This window comes from Populus trichocarpa, chromosome 16 (assembly GCF_000002775.5).
Source record: "Populus trichocarpa isolate Nisqually-1 chromosome 16, P.trichocarpa_v4.1, whole genome shotgun sequence".
NCBI classification, from domain to species: domain Eukaryota; kingdom Viridiplantae; phylum Streptophyta; class Magnoliopsida; order Malpighiales; family Salicaceae; genus Populus; species Populus trichocarpa.
The window spans coordinates 14,223,114-14,246,512 of NC_037300.2; the positions used below are offsets into that span (position 1 = coordinate 14,223,114).

At 37.2% G+C, this 23,399-nt stretch overlaps 4 protein-coding genes across 16 annotated transcripts; 2 read left to right on the plus strand and 2 right to left on the minus strand.

Annotated features, from left to right (window-relative positions):
• Positions 1 to 1,411: 1,411 nt before the first annotated feature.
• Positions 1,412 to 7,735, plus strand: LOC7472488 (uncharacterized). 10 transcript variants are annotated; one of them, XM_024587268.2, is made up of 15 exons: positions 1,413 to 1,655; positions 1,751 to 2,023; positions 2,989 to 3,033; positions 3,165 to 3,227; positions 3,349 to 3,411; positions 3,589 to 3,651; positions 3,772 to 3,834; positions 4,030 to 4,092; positions 4,169 to 4,231; positions 4,501 to 4,563; positions 4,738 to 4,800; positions 6,201 to 6,260; positions 6,484 to 6,627; positions 6,821 to 6,916; positions 7,134 to 7,735. In XM_024587268.2, exons 2-15 carry the CDS (start codon positions 1,772 to 1,774, stop codon positions 7,527 to 7,529), a joined length of 1,497 nt encoding a protein of 498 aa, XP_024443036.1. In that variant the 5' UTR covers positions 1,413 to 1,655; positions 1,751 to 1,771; the 3' UTR covers positions 7,530 to 7,735. The 10 variants fall into 10 exon arrangements, with proteins under 10 accessions (XP_052303691.1, XP_024443036.1, XP_024443038.1 ...); XM_024587267.2 differs by having other exon boundaries at positions 1,415 to 1,616; XM_024587270.2 differs by lacking the exon at positions 3,772 to 3,834 and having other exon boundaries at positions 1,413 to 1,616.
• A 415-nt stretch (positions 7,736 to 8,150) lies between these two features.
• On the plus strand, positions 8,151 to 11,186 carry LOC7482606 (UDP-galactose/UDP-glucose transporter 3). Its single transcript, XM_002323054.4, has 6 exons — positions 8,151 to 8,362; positions 8,460 to 8,557; positions 8,643 to 8,801; positions 8,981 to 9,084; positions 9,172 to 9,293; positions 10,590 to 11,186. Exons 1-6 carry the CDS (start codon positions 8,256 to 8,258, stop codon positions 10,996 to 10,998), a joined length of 999 nt encoding a protein of 332 aa, XP_002323090.2. The 5' UTR covers positions 8,151 to 8,255; the 3' UTR covers positions 10,999 to 11,186.
• Positions 11,187 to 12,300: 1,114 nt separating this feature from the next.
• LOC18106361 (probable inactive receptor kinase At5g58300) lies at positions 12,301 to 21,284 on the minus strand. Of its 4 annotated transcripts, XM_024587266.2 has the most exons (4): positions 16,572 to 16,849; positions 15,958 to 16,001; positions 13,520 to 14,852; positions 12,301 to 13,213 (listed from the first exon to the last, which is right to left on the minus strand). In XM_024587266.2, the coding sequence occupies exons 3-4, from the start codon at positions 14,799 to 14,801 to the stop codon at positions 12,600 to 12,602; spliced, it is 1,896 nt and encodes a 631-aa protein (XP_024443034.2). In that variant the 5' UTR covers positions 14,802 to 14,852; positions 15,958 to 16,001; positions 16,572 to 16,849; the 3' UTR covers positions 12,301 to 12,599. The 4 variants fall into 4 exon arrangements, with proteins under 4 accessions (XP_024443034.2, XP_052303683.1, XP_006374053.3 ...); XM_052447723.1 differs by lacking the exons at positions 15,958 to 16,001; positions 16,572 to 16,849 and adding an exon at positions 21,086 to 21,284; XM_006373991.3 differs by lacking the exon at positions 15,958 to 16,001.
• LOC18106362 (uncharacterized) lies at positions 17,331 to 19,859 on the minus strand. The gene is made up of 4 exons (XM_052447725.1): positions 19,247 to 19,859; positions 18,687 to 19,129; positions 17,979 to 18,582; positions 17,331 to 17,855 (listed from the first exon to the last, which is right to left on the minus strand). Exons 1-4 carry the CDS (start codon positions 19,361 to 19,363, stop codon positions 17,397 to 17,399), a joined length of 1,623 nt encoding a protein of 540 aa, XP_052303685.1. The 5' UTR covers positions 19,364 to 19,859; the 3' UTR covers positions 17,331 to 17,396.
• Positions 21,285 to 23,399: the final 2,115 nt, after the last annotated feature.

Sequence of the window (23,399 nt, forward strand, 5' to 3'; positions counted from 1 at the left end):
GTTAATATGGTAAATGTATGACCTGGACCGCAAAACCAAGTTATCATCATAGAAAGAAAAAAAAAATGCTTCTTTAATAAACTCAATATTAAATTATGAAATTGAAAAATAAAATTGTTGAGAAAAAGACCAATATCGATCTGGGTTAAAATTTCATACTCGTGACTCGAGTCATGAGATCGAGATCACTACACTAAAAAAATTAATGAAGCCCAGTTCTAAAAAAAATAAATATTGAATGATGAAATTGAAAAAATAAACAAATTTCAAAAAATAAACCAAGACAAAAAAAAACTATTAAAAGAATAAGAGACATGAAAATTAAAATTAATCAAGTAATAATGGATGAAATTGATTTTTTTATAAAATAACAATCAAAATAATAAAGATCAAATTTTATATTAATATGAAACATGACAAAATACTAAGGGATGAAATTGAAGAAAATAAAATCAAAATCAAAACAAATAAAGAGCAATCACAAGAATAAGAGATATAATTGAAATAAGAAGAAAATTGAGGACAACTTTTAATTTTGGCTGGGCTGACATGTTTTTTGAAGGGAGGAAAAAAAAAGAGGGAGGGGAGATCCAATTGTTGCCTAACCACCTCGAAAAACCTCACATACACCGCCTCGATTCGATGGATGCACCTCAACATGCACCATTGATAAAGACAAAGACGAATGTTTCTTTTTTTTTAGCGGTTAGGAGGTGTTGCACGCACCACTCAAGGGGTGTGCGGTGTCCCCACACGCAAATACTTGCATTACATGCCCTAACAACTTTTATCTCCCTCTCTTTTTTATTTAATTTATTAAAAGAACTGACCCTATATGATATTAATGAAGAAAACCATAGCAAAAATACTAAACAACCTCTTGATCTAAGCTACATATGTTTTGCTTCTAATAGTATCTAGTAATTACACCGAAAGATGGAAAAACCAAATTTGTCCATGCATAAATAAATAAATAAGTTTAACTTTTAAGGATATTTTAAATATTATATTATGCAAATAAAAGATTTAAAAATCGTTCTATCCCCATTTAATCTTATAATGAGTAAATTTTTTCACTGGAAGCAAGTTACAAGGTTTTAATTATGAAGGGCAAAATAATTTTACAATATGAATTCATAGTTAACCGTGAGTGTTTATATGGTGTATTTCTACTCTCTTTTAGTTTTATTTTTTAATATTTTTAAATTATTTTAATATGTTAATTATTAAAAAAATAAAAATTAAAATCTTCTGGTTCACTCAAACCCTAAATTGACTTGCCGATATCAACTTATAAAAACTTAACCTAAAACAGTTGGTTTTAACAAAAAAAAAAAAAAAAAAAAACGTTGATTTTTCTTCTTCTTCCAAACTACTTGTTTTGATACTAAAAAAAAAAAAAAAGAAAGAATTTTATTACAGCTATGCACGAAATAAATACCAAGTTTGAGCAACAATCACAGCCACTTGATTTGCATACCTCTCTTTCATCAGCCATCAGAACATCTCTCCTCTTCTTATTCCATCAACGACAAGAAACCGTTACCCGCTGAAAGACGACTAGTTTACAGCCTTTTCACTCTCCTTGAGAAGAAGACGAATTCTTCAGTGCATCAGTATGTATTAGAGATCATTGCATCCGATCTCTATCGAATGTACTGATTTTTTTTATTCAGATCTGATTGCAAGAAATGAAAGCGAGATCTTATATAATTAATTAATCAGTTAATTAACTTTGATCTGATTGCAGGTTTTCTTTAATTTATTAAAAATGGAGGAAGAGAAGAAGAAGAAGCGAAACAAGAAAAAGAAAAACAAACAGAACAATCATGGTAATAGTAATAGTAATCAAGCAGCGGAAGACGACGTGTCGGTTGATCATCATAACAACAACAACAATGGGCAGAATCATGGTAATGAGAATGATAATCAAGTAATAGAGGTATCTTCAAATGGTGATGCTGTGGATGTGGAGGATTTTAATACACATAATGATAAGCCCAATGGAGTAGCACCACAATCTGTAAGTTTTTTTTTAATCCAATTCTTATTGTTTTTTTGTGTTTGTCTTACTAGGTGGGTTTGATTTGTTCTTAGTTTATTAATTGATAAATAAATGGAGAATTAACCACTTAGTTTTGTTAATAAAAAATGGAAAAAGAAAAAAAAAGAGAAAGAAATTGTTAGATCATATGTATGATTTGATTATTGATATGTTAGAGGTGAAGATTTTGTGTTTTTTTCATAAATTAAGTTAAGTTTTGATTAATAGTGATAACCCGAGAATCCCATTGTCATTTGCTACACTCTACCATGATCACTGTAGTTTTGCTAGCAAGGGGTCTGGAAAAAAGTTTTTATTTATGTGTTTCTTGCACTGATTGGTTTGGGTCACTCAGATGAACGTTTTGGTTAATTCAATGTAAGTGTGGCTGGCATGGTATTACTGCTCTATTTTGTGTACGATTCTCGTCTTGAAGCTCCCCCTCCTTTGTTTTTTTTTTTGTTGGCTTTCAGTGTTGTGATTATAAGAATTGGATCCATGATTCTCTTGATTTGATGTGATTGTAAGAATTGGAACCATGATTCTCTTGATTTGATGTTGCGGGAACTTCTCATAATGTCAACAAATTCAAATTCAGAAGCCTGGCAGCTTGCTTAAATTTTTATGGCCCTGTCTAATTTGTGAAATCATTATTATTCAGTTTTTTCTGTGGAAGATTTGTGGGAGTAGGCAAGATGTGACAATTTGTATTTTTTGTATCCCTTAATGTAAACTTCTGAGATTTTGGTTCATGGTGTATTTTAATGTCTTTTTGTTTACATTTTTTTTTTGTCTTGTGCTAAGGAAAGATTGGATAATACGTGTGACCATTTTCCAGTTGCTACGTGTTTTCAGATTCTTCTTCATTTTGCTACTTGCATTTAGATTTTCTGTAGGATTGACTGCTGCTAATGATCCCATCGTTTTAAAATTCTGTTTTGCAGTCCATCTTGGCTGAAGCAGAGAAGCAGTGGTGGCTTCAAAGAGAGGTGACACATTCAGTCAGCTGGCTTTTCATTCTTAATTCTTTCCCTCTTCTCTCTATCATTTATTTACATAATTGGATATCTTTGTTTTTAACATTAGTTTTAAATAGTAATTTTTTTTTTCTTTTGTACAGGCTGCTTTACAAGATACAATCAAACATTTACAAAATGAAACCGATTCACTCATAAAGACACAGGTGCTGAATTATATTTTGTGAAAAACCATGTGCATGCGTGCTTGTGCAAAAGACTCTTCCTGTTGTCATGTTTACCTTTTTTTTTTTGTTTTAATTTAAGAAGTAACTTACTGCCTTACAGGCTACCTTTGAAGAGACAATCAAACAATTAGAAGATGAAAATGATTCACACATACAGAAAGAGGTACTTTGAGGTTAATCTAACTGTGGGAATGTACTTGCCAAAATTTTCTGAATTACTTCACACATTTTGTGTTGTAATATTGAATTAGTTTCTTTGTATTAACATTTATGCAAAGCATGAAGAAACTCACTGCATTCTTTTTAATTCATGCAAGAAGTAACTTAATGCATTTAACAGGTTACCTTTGAAGAGACAATCAAACAATTACAAGATGAAAATGATTCACACATACAGAAAGAGGTAATATCAATGCATCTAATGGTGGGATGAAATGGATTAATGTCCTCAACTTCTAAGAGGCTAGTTTTTTCTACTTTTTCCTAATCATGCAAGTCCTTGTTTGCAATATTTTTTTTGCAGGCTTCCTTAGAAGAAACAATCAATCAATTAAGAAGTGTAAACAATTCGTGCGTAAAGAAAGAGGTAGCATAATTGTTAGATAGATGGAGAAACTCACTGAGTTTATGTTTAGATAGAAATATTGTGTTGAGAAATGTATTATGTTTGGATAGGAAAATAGTGTTATCTCTCCTCTCTTTCAATCATGTTACTAAAGTTCCAATCTTTTTGTTTGATATTTGTTGGGAAGAGGAAGTCACCTGACTATACCTTTTACAGGCTACCTTTGAAGATACAATCAAACAATTGAAAACTGAAAATGATTTGCACATGCAGAAAGAGGTGATATAAACAGGCATCTAAATCTTTGTGAATTTTATACTACTTTTACAGTCTGGCCTAAATGGATAATTTGCAGGCTGGTTTAGAGATGAAAATCATGCAATTGCAGAGAGAAAAGGATTTCTGGTTTCTGAAAGAGGTACTTTTGGTTTTATATAAGCTTATAACAAAATCTTCTCTCATTTGGAACATTTAACACATTCAAGGGCATATCTCGTTAACATGGTAAGCCTTGGAAGTTGGAACCATCATTGAAAAACCATGTTTAAATATGCAAGTTGACTATACCGAGCTTCTTATAAGGTTGCCAGCTGTGTTTTCATCATAAGCATCAAACCATGGAATTTTAATACTGAATGCATGCAGCTTATAAGATGAGCTGTTAATGTATAGCCACATCAAATGCAGGCTGGCCTGGAGGAGAAACTTAATCTCTTACTGGATGAGAAGGCTGCTCTGGGTTTAAAACTGGTATATTTCTTGCCTCACAAGCTTTTTTAATGAAACCATATAAGAAGAGTTTAGATGATTGGCATCACATATTTCATTTTTGGTCTTTGGTTGTGCGCTCATGAGAAATATTGTTCGATAATTCCTTAGAAATTTTGTCTCTGTAGTTGAATAGCTTTGTGATATGTTCCACAGGCAAGCCTAGAGGAAAAAATTGGACAGTTAGATAGTGAGAAAGATTCTTGGGCTGTATCAGAGGTACCTCTTGTTATGTGCATTGTGTTTGCCTTTTCCCCTGTTTTTTTCCCTTCTCAAAGGATTTTGTTTGGTTAATTAGTGAGCTGAGCTCTCACATACCTGTTGGATACTGGGCTGTTTCATCTTGTATCATATGCATTCAAGCGTGCAGGTGCTGGAATTGAAATGTGGTTGAGTGGAGATTTGTCCTTGTTTAACGTTTCTTGGGTTTTGGGATATCTAGACTACTAGATGATGTCTACAGAAGGGCCTACCTTTTCCTTTGTTTTTTTTTCCCATTGAAAATACAGCATATTTACATTTGGCCAACTTCATTTGCACTGCTTCCATTATAACGGAGTGTCTTGTTTTTCTTTTTTTGGTTTGTTCCCAAATATAGATTCTGTTATTGAAAAGGCAAAGTAGTATTTCTTTACTCTTCTATTTTACTTCTTATTGAGAATCAAATATAATTCTCTATCTTCAAAAGTTTCTAATTTAGGAGGGTGATTTTGGAAAATAGATCAGGTGCTAAAACATTTTCATCAGCCATGCTTAGTGTATGCAGTTGGCTAGAAAGTAAAGCTCTTTGGGACAAGTGCCTCTTATTTCTCTTTTGATAAATGAAAAATCTCAGTTATATATGCATATAAAAAACTCTATACATGGCAAAGGGAGAAAAAAGTGGTTAGGTGCTCATTGTATGTTGTTTACTTGGAAATGGTCGGAGGGTTCTTGCACAATGATGTTGTACTCGGAGAGGGATTTAGGAAGGAGAGGAGGGAAGAAAGGGTTGAGAATTAGAGCAAATGAAATGGGAGAAAACTAGAAGAATTGTATTAGAGGATAAACTGGTTAAAATTTTTAAGTTGGAAATGAGTTGGAGGGTTCTTCCACAATGATGCTGTACACACAGAGGGATTTAGGTAGGAGAGGAGAGGAGAAGAGAAGAAAGGATAGAGAAGTAGAGCAAATGAAATAGGAGAAAACAAGAATAATTGTATTGGAGGAGAAACTGTTTTCAATTCTTAACCCTTAATAATCAAAGTGATGACTATAAGAGATAATGTGGGCGTTCTCTTGTAGGCAGCAAAAACGAAAGGAGGAAAAGAGAATGCTTACAGATCAATTATCAAAACTTAATAGGAAATGGAATAAAGTTTTAAACAGTATAACTTCCGACTAAATAAATTTGAAGGTCATGGTAAACTATAATAACCATAATTTCTAAATAAGAAATAACATGCAATAAGATTTCAAGAAAAACGAGAATAAATATTTTGAAGATGTTCCATTACTCCTGCATTGTTGAAGCATGTATCTACTGCAGTTCGTATTTATCCTTTTTATAGTCGTGAGATTGAATTACCAAAGCATTAATGTATATGCTTCTAATTTTGCATATCAATGATTCTACACAGAATACAACCAAAGAAATTGTTGGTAGAATGAATATCGACATCACAAGTCTACGAATGCAGGTATATAGTTTTATCCATGTAGTTATGGTCACATCACTGCTTCTGTTGTTGCTGCCTACTGAACTTCAAATGTGTTTGTAAATGTGGTTCTCATGTGCTCTTCTTGTTCAAGCTAATTGTTGATATATTTGGTTATCCTAGAGGCAGTGTGTGTAGGGCACGGTCATTATGCAGCATAACCTTGTTTTTGTTCTGATATGGTAATTAAAACAAAGCCTGGCAGGTGGTGGAGTTGGAATATTCCAGGAATAGTCTCGTGAAAGAAAACCAACAGCTGAAGGAAAGTGTCTCTGACCTGAAGTTACAGCTTCAAAATGTTGAGACTCAACAGAGCATCTCCTCTGCTAACACATCAGAACTTGGAAAGGTTTATCATCCAGTGCCCTGCTTGTGAGCTTTTATTGGAAGTTAAATTTATGGTCACATGTCTGAGTTTTTGCTGCTGAACACTTCTGCACTGTACACTTTCATTCGTACATTGAGATGCTATGTTCTTTTGTTGTTCACATTTCTGACGAATTGTGATTAAACATACTGAAAAGTCGCTGTTTCTGATGTAGAATGATGCTGAAAAAGAGGACTTGAACTCCCAGATTGAAGCAGCTTGTGCGCTGGTGGACAAATTGATCACTGAAAATGCAGAACTTGTTGAGAAAGTAATGGACTGCAATTCTGCTTTCCTCTTTCTTTAACTAATTCCAATGCTTTTAATGAGGCTTTATGTATAGTCTTTAAGTGGGTGTTGAGACCAAGTTTGTCAGGTCCATGCATGTGTTTGCGTGGGTTTGGGTGCGCGGTTTGCCTTTGCATTCATGTGGAATGTGTTAGCAAGTATGATGACTTTAATCACCTAACTCTATATTTGTTTCTCAGGTGAATGAGTTGTACATTAAACTTGACCAACAAAAGGCAGCAGCTAGTCTTTCTTCATCTGCCGGAAGTGATGTCATTCTTAGAAATTCTGAACTTGCCAATGGAACTCCTCCCATGTCTGAATCAAGCGAGTCCGCATTGGGCCTTAAGTCAGAGTCCTTAGACGCAGATCCCCCTGCTGCGGTGCTCCCACAATCTTCAGAACCTGACGCAGAAGAAATTGTGCAAATCCCATTGGATGATAATGAAGTTCCAGATGTGGAGATGCAAGCTGAAGATAAGAGCGGCGTGCCGCTCACGGATGCTCCACTAATAGGAGCTCCTTTCCGGTTAATATCATTTGTTGCTAAATATGTCAGTGGTGCTGACCTGGTCAGCAAAGATGATTCAAATTAGGGCTTGAGCTAGGATACATAATCTTTCCTTCTTTCCATCCATTTTTATTTTTTTTTGCCCATATACAAATTTTTATGCAGTAGAGACGGACCAAATTCGAGCCATTACACTGTATTTTTTAAACATACCGAGCATGTTTGCTCATCAAAGTGTAAGATAACATGCAGAGTTGATAACTTGACACGCACACCATATTTTGTCTTGAATCTCTGCTCTTTTGTTTACTAAAGGACGAGTCGTCTATTTTATTTTTTTTTATCTCGTACGACCTGTCGGCTAGCTAAATAACCAACGCTTCAAGGGGCGTCGTGTTATTGCCGTCACGCAAGGCGCCTCACATTTTCCAACGTGCTCACGTATAACCAATCATTTCTCGCCACATCATCACCAAGAAATAAAGAATTCTCCTACACGCTAGTCCAAATAAAAAAAATCATGAGCAATAACAGCCGTCTAATTTGAATATCTTCTATCATCGGCAACCATCGTGCGCGATACAGTGAGTAACGTATGAGCAGCCAATGAGAAAGGAGAGGTGAAGCCGCTTAGCCAATAAGAAACAAACACGTGGAAAATTTACGTAGCAGTTAGTTGGAAGGCCGTTACGTTAAAAAGGGTCAGTCTTTCTTCTCCACGTGATCACCCTTTGTTGCGAATTGCGATCTCTCTGTTTCTGCTTCTCTTTTTCTCAAAAGAGAAAAATAGAAGCAGCCAAGTAATCGGAAAATGGAGGCACGCGGCGGAAGCAGCCTCCGGCGAGTCTTGGTGCTGGCCTTTTGCGTAGCCGGGATCTGGTCGGCTTACATATATCAAGGTGTTCTTCAAGAAACTCTGTAAGTTAGTTTCTTCTACTTTTTATTTTTTTAGTAATTATTAATAAATCAAATTTGAAAGCATTATTATTTAATTTTGAATATAATTTTTATTTAGATCGACGAAGCGATTTGGTGCAGACGGGAAGAGATTTGAGCAGCTTGCGTTCTTAAATCTGGTGCAAAGTGTAGTTTGCTTAATTTGGTCTTATATAAGTGAGTATTTGTTTTTCTAATTTAATATTGTTTTTTAAAAAATTAAATTAAAATGAATAAATTTAATTTGTTATGTTCAATTCAGTGATAAAGATTTGGTCGACGGGCAGCGGCGGCGCTCCGTGGTGGTCATACTGGAGTCCTGGCATTACAAATACAATTGGTCCTGCTATGGGCATTGAAGCCCTAAAGTATATCAGTTACCCTGCCCAGGTCTTGGCCAAATCATCCAAAATGATTCCAGGTCGGTCCCTCCTTCCCTAGTTGGGTACTTCTGATCTGGTGCTTCCTTTGCTCGGATAAAAGTGGGATCTGGTATGGGTGGTTGTTACGGTGGATTCCACTTTTATATGTGAGCGAGGAAGCACCTAGTAATTTATCTTGAATAACTGATGGGTGGATTGGGAATTTTGAATTGTGCAGTGATGTTTATGGGTTGTTTGGTATATGGAGTAAGCTACACTGTTCCCGAGTATCTTTGTACTTTCCTTGTTGCTGGAGGGGTGTCTACATTTGCTCTTTTGAAGGTGAGGAACAAATTTAATTAGTTGCTTTGTGATTGTTGTTGTTGTGTGATTGTTCTTAGTTCTTGCTTTTGGTTGGTATGATTTCAGACTAGCTCGAAGACGATTAATAAGCTAGCACATCCAAATGCACCCATTGGATATGGTCTTTGTTTCTTGAACCTTGCATTTGATGGGTTTACTAATGCGACTCAGGATTCACTTACAGCAAGGTATGTTTACTTGTTCAGTCCAAACTTTTGCTTTTGTTTTTGATTTTTTTTACTATTTCAGAGCTGCTGGCTGTGTGTCATATTGTTGTGGTCTTCTGTCGTTTTAGAGGTCAGAAAGTTGAAGTAAATTGGTTCTGTTCTGTTTGTTTCATCATTTTAATGAAGAAGCAATTATTTCCAGTAATTATTAGGTGAACTGAGATGCAACTCCTCCTAGGAAGATCTTTAGCTAATCTGTTGGAAAAATCCTCTCGTATGACTCTAAATTGATGCCCTTTCTGGAAAGAATCTTTTTTATTTTCATGGAGTGGGAGACTGTGAAGGCAGGCTATGTTGTTTCTCTCTGATATAGGGGTTTATCTTCTTCTCGTTTAATGGCCTGTAACACTATCTAAGTTTGTTAGTGGTTTCAGCGTCCTGGGAAAAAGTATTGAGTCCGGTGGTGTTTTGTAGACTGGAGCTTGCCAATTGAATGTTTGAGTCCTAAGTGCTTGGTAGCTGATGGTTATGTTGAGTTGTTTGATGTATGAGGGATATCTACTGAAGTGCATTGGTTCTTCAACATAACCAGGAAGGCTCTTGGTTTTGCGGATTTTTTCCTGCTTCAAATGTTATCTGTTTCTTGTTGATCTTTGGGTGGTGGTGCCATTTCAGTAACAAAAATGGGTTTTCCAATTGTGCCTTGTTGTATGTCAGCAGGGGGGAGACTTATTTGTCGGGGAAACGTAAGAGCCAAGGGGCTTGGTTTTAGAACTTTAGTTCCTTGAACTCACTAAGCTTTTGAAATCTGAGTGATTGGTATTTGAATTTCTAAGAGTCATAGCTGGTGTTCGAATCTGCTGCTTGTGAGCTCAGTTGTGTTGATTGTTATTTGCCGTTTTCATTTTAAGGCCATAGTTTCTTTGCTTAGGTCTCGGTGGAGTTTGTGAGTAGTTCTGTTAGGGCTTGAGTTTATGCAGAGGTGATCTGCTCTGTTCTGTCATTTAGTCGTTGTCATATTGGCTAAGGCCAGGCTTTCTCTGTGTCACAAGGCCATAATCTCATTGATCTCTTTGTAATCTTGCTCCTTTCATAATAATATCATCTGGTCACATCTTTGTGAAATAAATAAACTGGGGCGGCTATGAGGTTTATGTGAATAATGATATAATGTTGGAAAGTATCTCCAGAAGTTTCCCTTTCTTCGTTCTTCCTCTTTTTTTTTAAAAAAAAAAACTTGGGGATATGTCACACTCATTCTTCTTTTCACTCTATATACATCTTCATTTCTAAAGCATATCTCTCTGTGTTGTTCAGGTATCCAAAGACAAGTGCTTGGGATATAATGCTGGGAATGAATTTGTGGGGCACCATATACAATCTGATCTACATGTTTGGCTGGCCACATGGTATTGGCTATGAGGCAATCGAATTCTGCAAGCAGCATCCAGAGGCTGCATGGGACATTTTGCTCTACTGCCTGTGCGGTGCTGTGGGCCAGAACTTCATCTTCTTAACCATTAGCCGATTCGGGTCTCTTGCCAACACGACCATCACCACAACCCGCAAGTTTGTCAGCATTGTGGTTTCTTCAGTGCTTAGTGGCAATCCCCTGTCAGCAAAACAATGGGGATGTGTAGCCATGGTCTTCTCAGGGTTATCATATCAGATATACCTCAAGTGGAGAAAATTGCAGAAACTGCAGAAGAAGAGAAAGCCTATGTGACTCCAACAATTTTGAACTTAATACGTACATCTCTCTCTCTCTCATTAACTTTCTTTTTATATATATATATATATATATATAATCATTCTGTATCCGTAAAGATTCAACAGTTGCAAATTTACAGAACTGCCAGTAGGGATTGTAAAATGTAATTGAATAGACACTTTATTAAGGTACTGAGTTTAGAATGCCGCCTTCGTTCTACAATTTCATCCGATGAACTGCGCTGGCCTTGTTTGTCTTCGGACTTGTTCACCTGATTAATGCTCTACGAATACTAAAATCGTTCTGCCAACTAACGTGTTGATATTTGATTGCTGCTATATCATCTAAATAGGACAATCACACTAGTAGTAAACTCTCAATTGAGTACATGAACTTTAATTTTTTCAATCAAATCAAAACATGTTATCTCAATCTAGTACAAGGATTTTATTCTCCTATATTTTGGTGCACCGACTCTTTCTGCCATACCATTTAAGTATTTTTAGATTTTTTTTTAATTAATAGTAAGGCAAGTTACCGTTAAAAAAATGCGCTTTTTTTTTGCTTGCTTTTATGACTCAGTTGAGTCTTTAGTAACTTGATTGACTTTATTGGGTCAACTTTTAATAAAGTTGATTGCTTGGAAAACCTAGTAGTTGGCTCCTTGACTTGATAACCGAAACTATTTTCCAGTTTAATCCTTGTCTAGAGTACGTTGGGTAAAATTTGATTATTGTCTCGTGACACAAACACAATTAAGATAAAGAGAGGCTGTGTTTTTATCCTTGTTGTTTTTTTAAAAAAAGACAAGAATTATTTTTAAAAAAAAAAACAGATTAATTTTATATTTTTACCCCTGTTTGTTTCTCCCATTAAATTACGTTTTCGTTTCTTATATAATGAAACAAAAACAACTTCTTTTAGTTTTCAAAAAACAGTGTTAATTTCCTTGTTACGGGTATTTTTAACGAAGAGAAGCTGCCTGCAACTACCCCCTGTTTTCACGTCCTGCACAATCTGGCATGAAAAAGATCTATTAGTTTGAGGAACAAATCAACAGTCATCAAATGTCTCCAACTGCTGAGCAGCTGCAGCAAGAAATTAGAGGAGGAGTGACAGCTTCAAGATTCCTTTCAGAATAATGTATGATGGTGAAGCGATGGGTAATCAGGCATGGCATTGGATCGGCGGCTCATGCCATTGGGTTCCGGGAAAGTTACCGTTGAATTAGGTAATCAGCTGGTTATACATGCGTTTAAGTCAAAAAAAAAAAAAAAAAACAAAAAACAAAAAACCCGCCCCAGAATGATAAGAAGCAGACTAAATATCACACCTTGATTAACAGTTTCATAAGCCAAGGCAAGTATAAATTTTTGTTTTTTTCAGAAACCACTACTGTTACAATGATAGCTAGGAAGGAGGAAACAAGAGCTAGTCACACCAAATTTGTTAACTAAATTTCTAAAACAATCGAAGTGCGAGGAACTTGTAATTAAGCACTTACATGAGAGCCTCTGTAGTCTTAGCCAGAAACTTCACCGCAAGATCGTCGTTCTGGAACTGGCTTCAAACAGAAATCTCGATGTGGTAAGTGTGGCATATTAATTATGAGGTTTTTATGTGTCTGATCCCTTGTTCTCCTCTGATGATGGGCGGTTCTCAGATTCAGATGACCCGACTTCTTCAATCATCCTAACTACTTCTTCCATGGTAGGCCTCATGTCTGGCACCACTGCCACACAAGCCATTGCTATTTGAAGCATCTCTACCATCTCCTCTTCGATGTTCTGGTATCTCATTAGCTCCTCGTCAAACACTTCCGCTGTCCATTCCTCTCGAACAACAGACTGGACCCATCTTGGGAGATCAATCACATCATCATGCCCCGGTGATTGAACTGGTGCTTTTCCCGTCAGCATCTCAAGGAGGACAACACCAAAACTGTAGACGTCAGATTTCTGAGTAGATTTTCGTGTATCGATCACTTCTGGAGCCCGGTAGCCTGCACTTCTTGATGGGACACTAGGGTAACTCAATAGAGGAGTTAAACCAAAATCTGAGATGCATCCGTGGAGGTCTTGCATCAGGAGTACATTGGAGGACTTGATGTTGCCATGAATGAATTTCCCTCCACAAGCAGAATGGATATAGGCGATGCCTTTTGCAGTTCCAAGGCAGATCTTTACTCTGGATTCCCAATCTAGAGCAGTTCGTCCAACTTCCCTGTTTCCTGCAGGTCACATACGGAGAATTATGATGACAGGAGGAATCAGACAATTAAAAATGATATAACTGCCATCAGAAATAGAGGAAGCCATTAACTGTGTTCTTCATTTCAAATAATCCCAAGCTTAACACAATCATCCTATCTTTTCACCAAAGTATGATGCAGATTAAATTCTATGCACTTGTTTTTTGATTTAAGCATGCTATACAAAGTCTAGTTATAATCGCTGATCAGTACCGAAACATGCAAGAAGAGGAGCAAGTCTTGGAAAAGAAGGGAGGAAAGAACAAGATGGTAAGCGAAACATACCATGCAACACCGTGAAAAAGCTGCCAGATGGTGCATAGTCATAAACCAAGAGTTTCTCATCCTTGGAGTAGTAATAAGCGCGAAGAGGCATGACATGTGGGTGCCGGGCTACACTCCCAACAATCTCCATCTGTTGCTCAAACTCCTTTTTCCCAACCACCACTTCTTTCAACCTCTTCACAGCCACCGTCATACCCTCCTCCAAGATGGCCTTATAGGTTGTCCCATAACTCCCCTTTCCTAGCACTTCAGCTGAAGCTCTTAATAAATCCTCAAGGTCGAAATTGCAAGAACAACCTTCAAAAAACACAAGCTTGTTCTTCTCAGCTTCTTGCACCCCACTCCCAAAGTCTTTACTAGGCTTCTCAGTCCTGCCCCCCTTCCCTTTTAGCACACCATTACTTTCACCACTTTTTTTCTTCACACAGCAAACCACAATCATTACAAGTAGAAACAATAGCAATGCAGAACTTCCAACTGCAGTACCAATGATATATCCCCTACTTAGTTTCTTCTTGGAGCCATCACTTGGTCTTTTAGTCACTGTTGGAGGTGGTGGTAAGGAAGTGGGGCTCGGAGAAGGTGAAGGGGTAGATGCATTACACAGTTTTAGTGGTGGTCCACATAGCATGTTGTTCCCTTCAAAGGAGGAGGTAGGAAACTTTTGGAGGGCAGCTGGAATAGAACCATTCAAGAGATTGTAGCTCAAATTTAATTGCGTGATCCCTGATATATTGAATTCAGGTATGGGTCCTGAGAGTAAATTGTTTTGGAGGCTCAAGCTAGTAAGGCGTGTTAAATTTTGCATGGCAGCTGGAATAAGTCCAGTGAAGGAATTGAATGAAAGGTCAAGCATGCTAGTCCGGGGAGAGAAGGAAGATGGGATGTTACCTGAGAAATTATTATGTTGAAGATATATGGAGTGGAGCGAAGGAAGGGAGAGTAAATCTGCTGGGAGATCCCCGCTAAGGAAGTTGGACCGGAGACTGAGGATCGTTAGGGAATCCAGTTTCCCAAGTGTTTTGGCTGGAATAGGACCATAGAGTCCAACACCAGGGAGGTGGACAGCAACCACACGGGAGCCTTCTGTGTTGCAAGCGATACCAACCCAAGAGGTGCATATTGGGGTGCTAGAGTTCCAGTTAAGTTTTGGGCTATGAGGAACTGCAGAAGCAAATTCAAGGAGGGCTTGTCTATCAGAAAGGAGGGCAGCCACACTATGGTGAAGGAAAAGCAGCAATAAAGACCATGTCAAGGCCACAGAAAATGAGAGCATCATCATAGAGTCTGCTGATGAAATGTCCACCTAGGTGATTATCAATTCTCCGTTTTCCTGGCACAGCAAAAATACTTCTACAAATGAACTAGTGCAGAATAATGACAATATAAAACGTTTCCTAGTTTATAAAAAGCATGACTAACAAAGCAAAGTAACTGCCACTCAATCACATATTCTAAACAGAAAAAGAGCAAGAAAGCATAAGAACTCATGAACATTGGCCTTATATGACGAATGGGGCTGTAAAGAAGTTAAACAACAGCTACGAGCATTGATGCCAAGAGTCGTCTTCACGAAAGCTAACCTACCCTTAAATAAAACCAAGACTCATCACTGATTTATAATCCAGAGATCAATCAACACTGACATCATCAAAAAGCATTTCGTATCCTTTTCCACTTGGATTCAACTGCCTATTGTGAGCCCCATAATAACAGTCAGGACCAAATGCTTTGTTAGCCAGTAAAAGAAAAGCGGAAAAAGACATGATGTCATTCCAGCATTTAAAGGAGCAAATCTATGACATAGATTATCGTAGGCAGGAAGAGTCTTTGCTTTATCTTGCTGAAATAGTTTTCTCCTATGCTGTTTCCACCCTTGAGGATCCGTGTGTCCAATATTGGACACTTGGATTCGAGTATGGAAGCTCTGACAGTACTCCAACTACATGGAAAAATGAAAGAAAACTCGAAAAAATAACCGAGTCAGGACATGGGTATGTGTATCAAACGCGCGCGCACCCCTGTCAAATATCAGATACCGGGTCCGAGCAGCATAGGTTTCACCTGCATAATCGTCTCAAAAGTTCTTCCAATTTCTAACAAAGTCTCCCTAAACACACATAATCATGCCACAAACTCCAATTTTTCAAGGACATAGATCCAATGCGTAAAAGTATGAAACACATCAAAATCACCTACTGTAAAGGACTAAGAAGAACAAAAAGAAAAAGCAAAAGAAATTCCCTTCCTTCCTATCTAAAATGATAAAGCAAAAGCAATTGAAGAACGTAATTTTTCAGCCTTCTTAACTTCTTCTAATCCTCAATTGCGTAAAGCCAGTTAGTAATCACCAATCCATGTGATCATAGAATAAGAATCAAAGCTAGCGAACTTCAAATTCACTTAAAGGACTGATTAATTTCTTACACAGTACTAACCTTTTAGAGTGAAGCAATCGGGAAAATTCGTCTCTTTTTTTAACCTGAAATATCTTATTTATAGTTAAAATTTTCGGAATTAAGTAAGCTTAATCAAACAGTGATTACAACAGCGCAGCAAAAAAAAAAAAAAGGGAAAATGTGGCCATCGAATTTCTTCAGTTTTCCTGCACTTTCTCAGTAACCAAAAAAGAAAAATTAACTTACGAATTCAAAATTCAAAACATTAAATGCAAAGAATTTATGTATCAATCAAGCTTAAACCAACAGAAAACACATATACAAAAATACTTACACACACAAACATAAGTATACTTACACGTATAAATACATACATACAGCCAAAAGATAATGCAAAATGTAGCAATCAAATTTCCTGCATTTTCTCAGCAATCGAACGTGCAAAGTTGAGAATTCAAAATTCAAACAAATGAAAAGAAAAGTTGTATTTACTTAATTAAGCTTTAACAAACCGAGACAATACACACACACACACAATAATACAAAACGTCGTAATCAGATTTCTTCAATTTTCCTACACTTTGTCAGAAACCAAACAGAAAAACTTAATTAAAAGCACACCAAATTCAGAGAGAGAGAGAGAGAGTTGACACCTAGAAACGGATAAGGAACGAGAGCAGCGCAGCAGTCATAACCGTTAGAGGTAGTAGGAGAAAACAGTAAGCATACAGGCAGCTAGAAAGGAAACTAAAAGAAAAAAAAGGTTGTGTAGGTAGCCGAAGCTAAAGCTGTAACGGCATTGCTTCATAAACACGCTTCCTGCTGATTCTGTTTCTAATATTTTTAAATATTAGGCTTCATCGTCAAGCTAACGCTGTGGCCATAAGCCAGTGAGTGATCAGATCAGTAGCTTAATGCAGATCTCAATGATTAATTATCTGTTTCCCTTAATCAAGAGTAAGATTAATCACTTTTTTTTATTTTATTTCAAGTTTGATTAATTAGATAAAACTGCGATAATTAAGCACACATTTAATGGGACTGGTGAGCATTTATTTCGGTGTTTAATTAATAATAAGAGGACAAACCACAGACAAGAGCTTTAATTATCGAATTGGTTTTGATCTGGTCACTTATCTATCAGGTTCTATAACCAGACCTATTCGGTTCTTGATCTAAGCTCGATAAGTCAACTTATAACCTAGTTGACCAGGTTTATTTATTTATTTAAATAATATGATTTTAATTTAATTTTTTGAATTGTTTTTAAATTTTTTAATAAAAAGAAGTGATATTGTTGCATGTGATCTCTTATCGAGATAAGGTTACTTAATTATCATATAAAGTACGCAGCTTTTGATTATATATTGTCTCAATTTAAAAAGACAAATATTATTTCAGCACTGAGGGAATAGAGACAATGGAGATAGTTTTATTAGGGTCGTTCATATCGCCAAGGTCGATCGAGCTGCCACTAATTAGGCAACGCAGAAAGCATAGAGTGAAGTTCCACCAGTCCAAGAAGGGTGGAACCTTGCCAGGCCAATTGAATAACCATTTCCAAGATAGATACACCCGTAACTTGCTGATACACCGCCATATACAGTCGCACCAGTGTTGTATGACCATAGAATATTGCCAGTTTTGGCATCCATTGCATATATGGGGCCGTTGGGAGCCACCGATCCTGCAAAAAGTACATCATTTACTATTGTTACGGGTCCTTGAGCAGCTTCGTTGCTGGGGTTTGCTGTGGACCACAATATTTGGCCTGAGTTTGCATCCAGTGCTACCCATGCTCCTACTGTTGTTGTCTGGTTCGACGGCGCCAGTGTGAACCTCTCTCGATTGCTGTTGGCAATGTTCGTATACACTGTCCTCTCATCTGTAGCTGCCCCCCATATCCCTCCTCCCTCCAAACCACCTGGTCCTGCCAGCTACATAAATAGAAATCAGATCTTATATATTAGCGAAAGTTATGATCTTGAGGATATACAGTACTTGTTAGTGAAGAACCCTTTGGTTTTTCTATTATTTTTCATTAGTTTCTTCGTGCTTACTTTAGACCAGACTATAGATCCAGTGTCTCGATCTAGAGCCACGGCAAAGCCACTCTTTTGTACAGCCACTGCAACGTCACGTCTAGTTCGGTTAGCAGTGATGGTAAGCAACATGGGTGCCTCTCCAAAATCTGCATCCAGATTAGGTCCTGGAGGGCAATCGGGGTTGTTAGGAACCAAACATGCAAAGTAAAAAACATCATAGCCACTCAGTTTCCTTGACCATTTAATCCTTCCAGTATCGATATCGATAGCCAAAATTGAGTCGAAGTGGATATCTGGCCCGATGCACTGGTCTGGCTGGGCTGGTTTTGTTGTCTGATTATTTTGTGCTTCTTGGCACTGGGTCACTTCTCGAGGAGCCGTGTAGAGGTTCCCAGTTCCGACGAAAACCAGTCTCCTAGTTACATCAATAGCAGGGCTGCTTCCCCAAATGGCAGCTCCTGAGTAGCCTCCCAATTGGCCTTCGTTATCAGGTAGCGTGTATGTTCGCCATATGGTGGTGCCTGTCCGAACATTTAGCTTTGCCATGCTACCTCGGAAAGTGCAGCACTGATTAGCAGGTAAACCTACTTCTAGTGACGAAACTCCAACATAGAAAGCTCTATGGAACAAAAACGGAAAAGACAATTGATTTCTTGTGATGTTAGTGGTTGATTGTAGCACTACAACTGTATGTCTAGAAATCTAGTTGTTCATATGACTAACCCGTTGTAAAATGTTCCGGATTGCGTAATCTGTGCTCGAGGGCGTGGATCTAGTTGAGTAGACCACACAAGTCTCCCACTGGCCCGTGCGACAGCAATCACTACAGCAGGCCCATAAATTCCAACAAGCAAGAGGTCGTCGGCTATTGTCGGGGTTGATCTTGACACGGTCACGTTCACTACGATTCCGGTGCCATTTAGTCCGGTTAGCTGACTGAGGTTCTGCCTCCATATTAAAGCACCGTTGAATGCATTAACTGCATACAAAAATCCATTCCAAGATGGAAAATATACAACTCCATTGGCTATTGCTGGAGTTGCAGATATGTCTTTACCGGCAAAGAATGTCCATTTTAGCCGCAAATTCTTAACTGTCAATCGATTGATTAGCACCTCTCCCTTTGCACTTCTTGTATTGCTAATATCAGCTCCATGATTTAGCCACTTCAATCACATGAAATTAGAGATTAGAGTACTTGCAGCATGATAGATGACAGTAGTAATAACTTGGCTTCGTTAGTAAATAGAAATGAATGGAGTGGAAAGGATATTAGCACTTACAACTGCAGTAGCGTCATCCATTGCAGGAAATAGGCATAGAACGATGACAAGAAAGCCAATGGTGCTAAGATATTTCTTGGTCTCAAGATAAGCCATTTCAGCTGCAATATTCACCATTCAATGGAGGAGAAAATGAGAAGCTAGTTCATATATATATACATGAACAAGTAACAGTTAACAGAATGAGTTCTGACTTTCCTCAAGGTTGGCCCTAATCAAGACATAGGATGTGCCAAACAACATTAACTTTACTATAGATATATAGACTCTGACCATTCCATATGTCTATCCCTTTTGAATCTATGATCATTTGACATAACTTGCAACTTGCAAGGCCTAGCAGGCAAGTTTTCAATGATTTCTAGCCCTTCTTTTCAGTCAGCTAGATAAATCTGAATCAATAGACTGTTAGTGCATGCAAATATAGGATGTGGTCTTAGAATTACAAATTACAAAGAGAATTTGCTAAGTTTCATAGCCAGAACTTTTGACCTTTACGGTGACTAGAACTCAGCTCCTTATTAGGAAAGAACAGTTACATTTCAAATCATTCCATGATCTTCCAGAAAAGTTATTCTCTTTGCTCTTCAAAAGACCTTTTTGAAACGTCTTAAAGATATGTTTATGTTAGGGATACATCTTCTCAAAACGTCTTAAACCATTTTGATTTGAGCATCAAGTCAATACGAAGTGATGGTGGTCTTATCGCTTCAACCACCTAAGCCAAGGAGGTCCAGGGAGCTACTACTTAACTGGTAGAATTTGATGCAAAAGGTTTTGATCAATTGGATATAAATTATATTTGAACTACGTGAAAGTGAGAATTGATGCAGTGGAGTGTGAAGAATCTAATAGTTTTGAACAATCAGTCGTGGATCTGTTATAATTGAATAATGTGGAAAACATAGTAAACTTGTTTATAAACTAGGAGGACAAATTTAAGCTCAAGAAAAGGCTTATTCACGCCAAATTAATGAATAGTTTGGAAAAAAAAAACCCGTAACATTCAATTCGGAAGATTTTTAAATTAAACTTAAAAGATGTTATTTCAACTAATTTTGTTATTTTCCTCTTTATTTTTGAATTTTTAGTTTATTTTTAGATAGGTGATTATCAATTCTCCATTTTCCTGGCACAGCAAAAATACTTCTACAAATGAGCTAATGCAGAATAATGACAATGTAAAACGTTTCCTAGTTTATAAAAAGCATGACTAACAAAGCAAAGTAACTGCCACTCAATCACATATTCTAAACAGAAAAAGAGCAAGAAAGCATAAAAACTCATGAACACTGGCCTTATACGATGAATGGGGCTGTAAAGAAGTTAAACAGCAGCTACGAGCATTGATGCCAAGAGTCGTCTTCACGAAAGCTAACCTACCCTTAAATAAAAACTAAGACTCACCACTGATTTATAATCCAGAGATCAATCAACACTGACATCATCACAAAGCATTTCGTATCCTTTTCCACTTGGATTCAACTGCCTGCTGTGAGCCCATAATAACACTCAGGACCAAATGCTAATTAGCCAGTAAAAGAAAAGCGGAAAAATTAAGACATGATGTCATTCCAGCATTTAAAGGAGCAAATCTATGACATAGATAATCGTAGGCAGGAAGAGTCTTTGCTGTATCTTGCTGAAATAGTTTTCTCCTATGCTGTCTCCACCCTTGAGGATCCGTGTGTCCAACATTGGACACTTGGATACGAGCATGGAAGCTCTGACACTCCAACTACATGGAAAAATGAAAGAAAACTTGAAAAAATAACCGATCGAGCCAGGACATGGGTACGTGTATCGAACACACACACACCCCTGTCAAATATCAGATACCTAGAAACGGATAAGGAACGAGGGCAGCGCAGCAGTCATAACCGTTAGAGGTAGTGGGAGAAAACAGTAAGCATACAGGCAGCTAGCAAGGAAACTAAAAGAAAAAAAAGGTTGTGTAGGTAGCCGAAGCTAAAGCTGTAACGGCATTGCTTCATAAACACGCTTCCTGCTGATTCTGTTTCTAATATTTTTAAATATTAGGCTTCATCGTCAAGCTAACGCTGTGGCATACTCCTGATGCGAGGAGAAATTACTAGTGGTGGCTTTAACATACTTAGAAAGAATAAAACACATTGTTTTATTTTAACAACAAGAAACTTATGAAATAAACAAAAGCTCTTAATACGCACTATCTTTTTTTCTCTAGTGTTTCTCTCTTATCTTTTTCACTCACAATAACATAAACTTAGTTGTCTATTTATACACAAATTGAAAGTAAGAAAAATAAAACTTCAAGTGTGAAGGCGGCTGGTGGTGGTTGCCGTCTTTGACTTTTTGCTTTTTGGATGACCATGTGAAAGATGTATCTCCCATGAAAAAGACAAATCCCGTTGTGCTTTTCCTTTTATCCAGATCTCTATCCCAATCACTATCCGAGAAGCCAACAAGATTGAAGTTTTTACTTGCAGTATAAAACATACCTTCATTTATTGTTCCTTTGATGTAGCGAAGAATTCTCCTGGCTGCATTCAAGTGAGACTGGTCTGGTGTCTCCATATATCTGCTGATAAGTTTAACTCCGTAGAGTATATCCGGTCTGGTACATGTCAAGTACCTTAAGCTTCCTACTAAGCTTTTGAAGTAAGTTGGATCAACATTTCCAACTTTACTCTTCCTCAATTCCACTCCATTCTCAACTGGAGTTGATACCGGATTGCAGCTTTCCATCTTGAACCTCTTAAGAATATCTTTGGTGTAACCACTTTGAGATATAAAAATCCCTTCTTCTAAGCCAAGAAAATATGCCATTAGACCAATGTCTGTCATCTCAAACTCATGTACCATGCTTTTCTTGAAGTCTTCAAACATGGTAGGATTGTTGCCGGTGAATATCAAGTCATTAACATATAGGCACACAAATAATATGCTGCCATCTGCTTCTTTCTTCACATATATTGCGTGTTCATATGGATATTTTTCAAATCCATTGTCTTGAAAATACCTGTCAATTCTGGTATTCCAAGCACGTGGAGCTTGCTTCAAACCATAGAGGACTTTCTTCAACTTGTATACTTTGCTTTCATTTTCAGCTTCAATGTATCCAAGTGGTTGTTCAACATAGATCTCTTCTTCTAGGAAGCTATTCAGAAATGCTAACTTCACATCGAGTTGATAGATCTTCCATTTATGTTGTCCAGCTAGTGAGATCATCAGTCTGATTGTCTCTAGCCGGGCTACTGGAGCAAATACTTCTCTATAGTCAATATATTCTCTCTGTTTGTAGCCTTTGCCACTAATCTTGCTTTGAATTTTTGTACTTCTCCTTTTGCATTCTTCTTTGTCTTATAGACCCATTTGACACCTATTGCTTTCTTGTTTTCTGGTAGATTAGTCAGCTTCCAAGTATTATTCTTCTCAATGACATGTATTTCTTCATCCATTGCTTCTATTCACTTTTCTTCTGTGACAGTTTCATTAAAGCTAAGTGGGTCATTATCTGCAAAGAAACAAAATAGAGTTGTATCTTCCATGACTTGAGTGACATTGTACAACTCTTCTAGATTTCTCATCCTTCTTGGTTCTTCTAATGAGGATGTTGATCGTGGTGTTGATGATGATTCTGGTGTGTTTCTCATGTTGAATACAAGGGATCTGTGTACTGGAATTTATGGCTCATTTGCTGGTAATTTTGGACCTTCTACAAGTACTGTTGGTACTTCCACTTCGTCTTCAAGGATCAAATCAGTGCTGATCCATTTGACTGCTTCTTGATCATCATTCCATTGCCAAGTTTTATCTTCTTCAAAGATAACATCTCTACTTATAATTACCTTCTTTGTGATGGGATTATACAGCTTGTATCTCATCCTTATATCACCATATCCAACAAAGATGCATTTCTTGCTTTTATCATCGAGTTTAGTCCTTCTTGCATCTGGGATCTTTGCATATGCCACACAACCAAAGACTCGAAGATGAGTAACACTTGGTTTGTGACCACTCCATGCTTCTTATTGAGTGACAGTTTTCAAACTTCTGGTTGGGCAACGATTCAATAAATACCACATGATACAGCTTCAACCCAGTATTGTTTGGGCAGCTTCTTTGCTTTGAGTAGACTTCTTGCCATGTCAAGAATCATTCGATTCTTTCT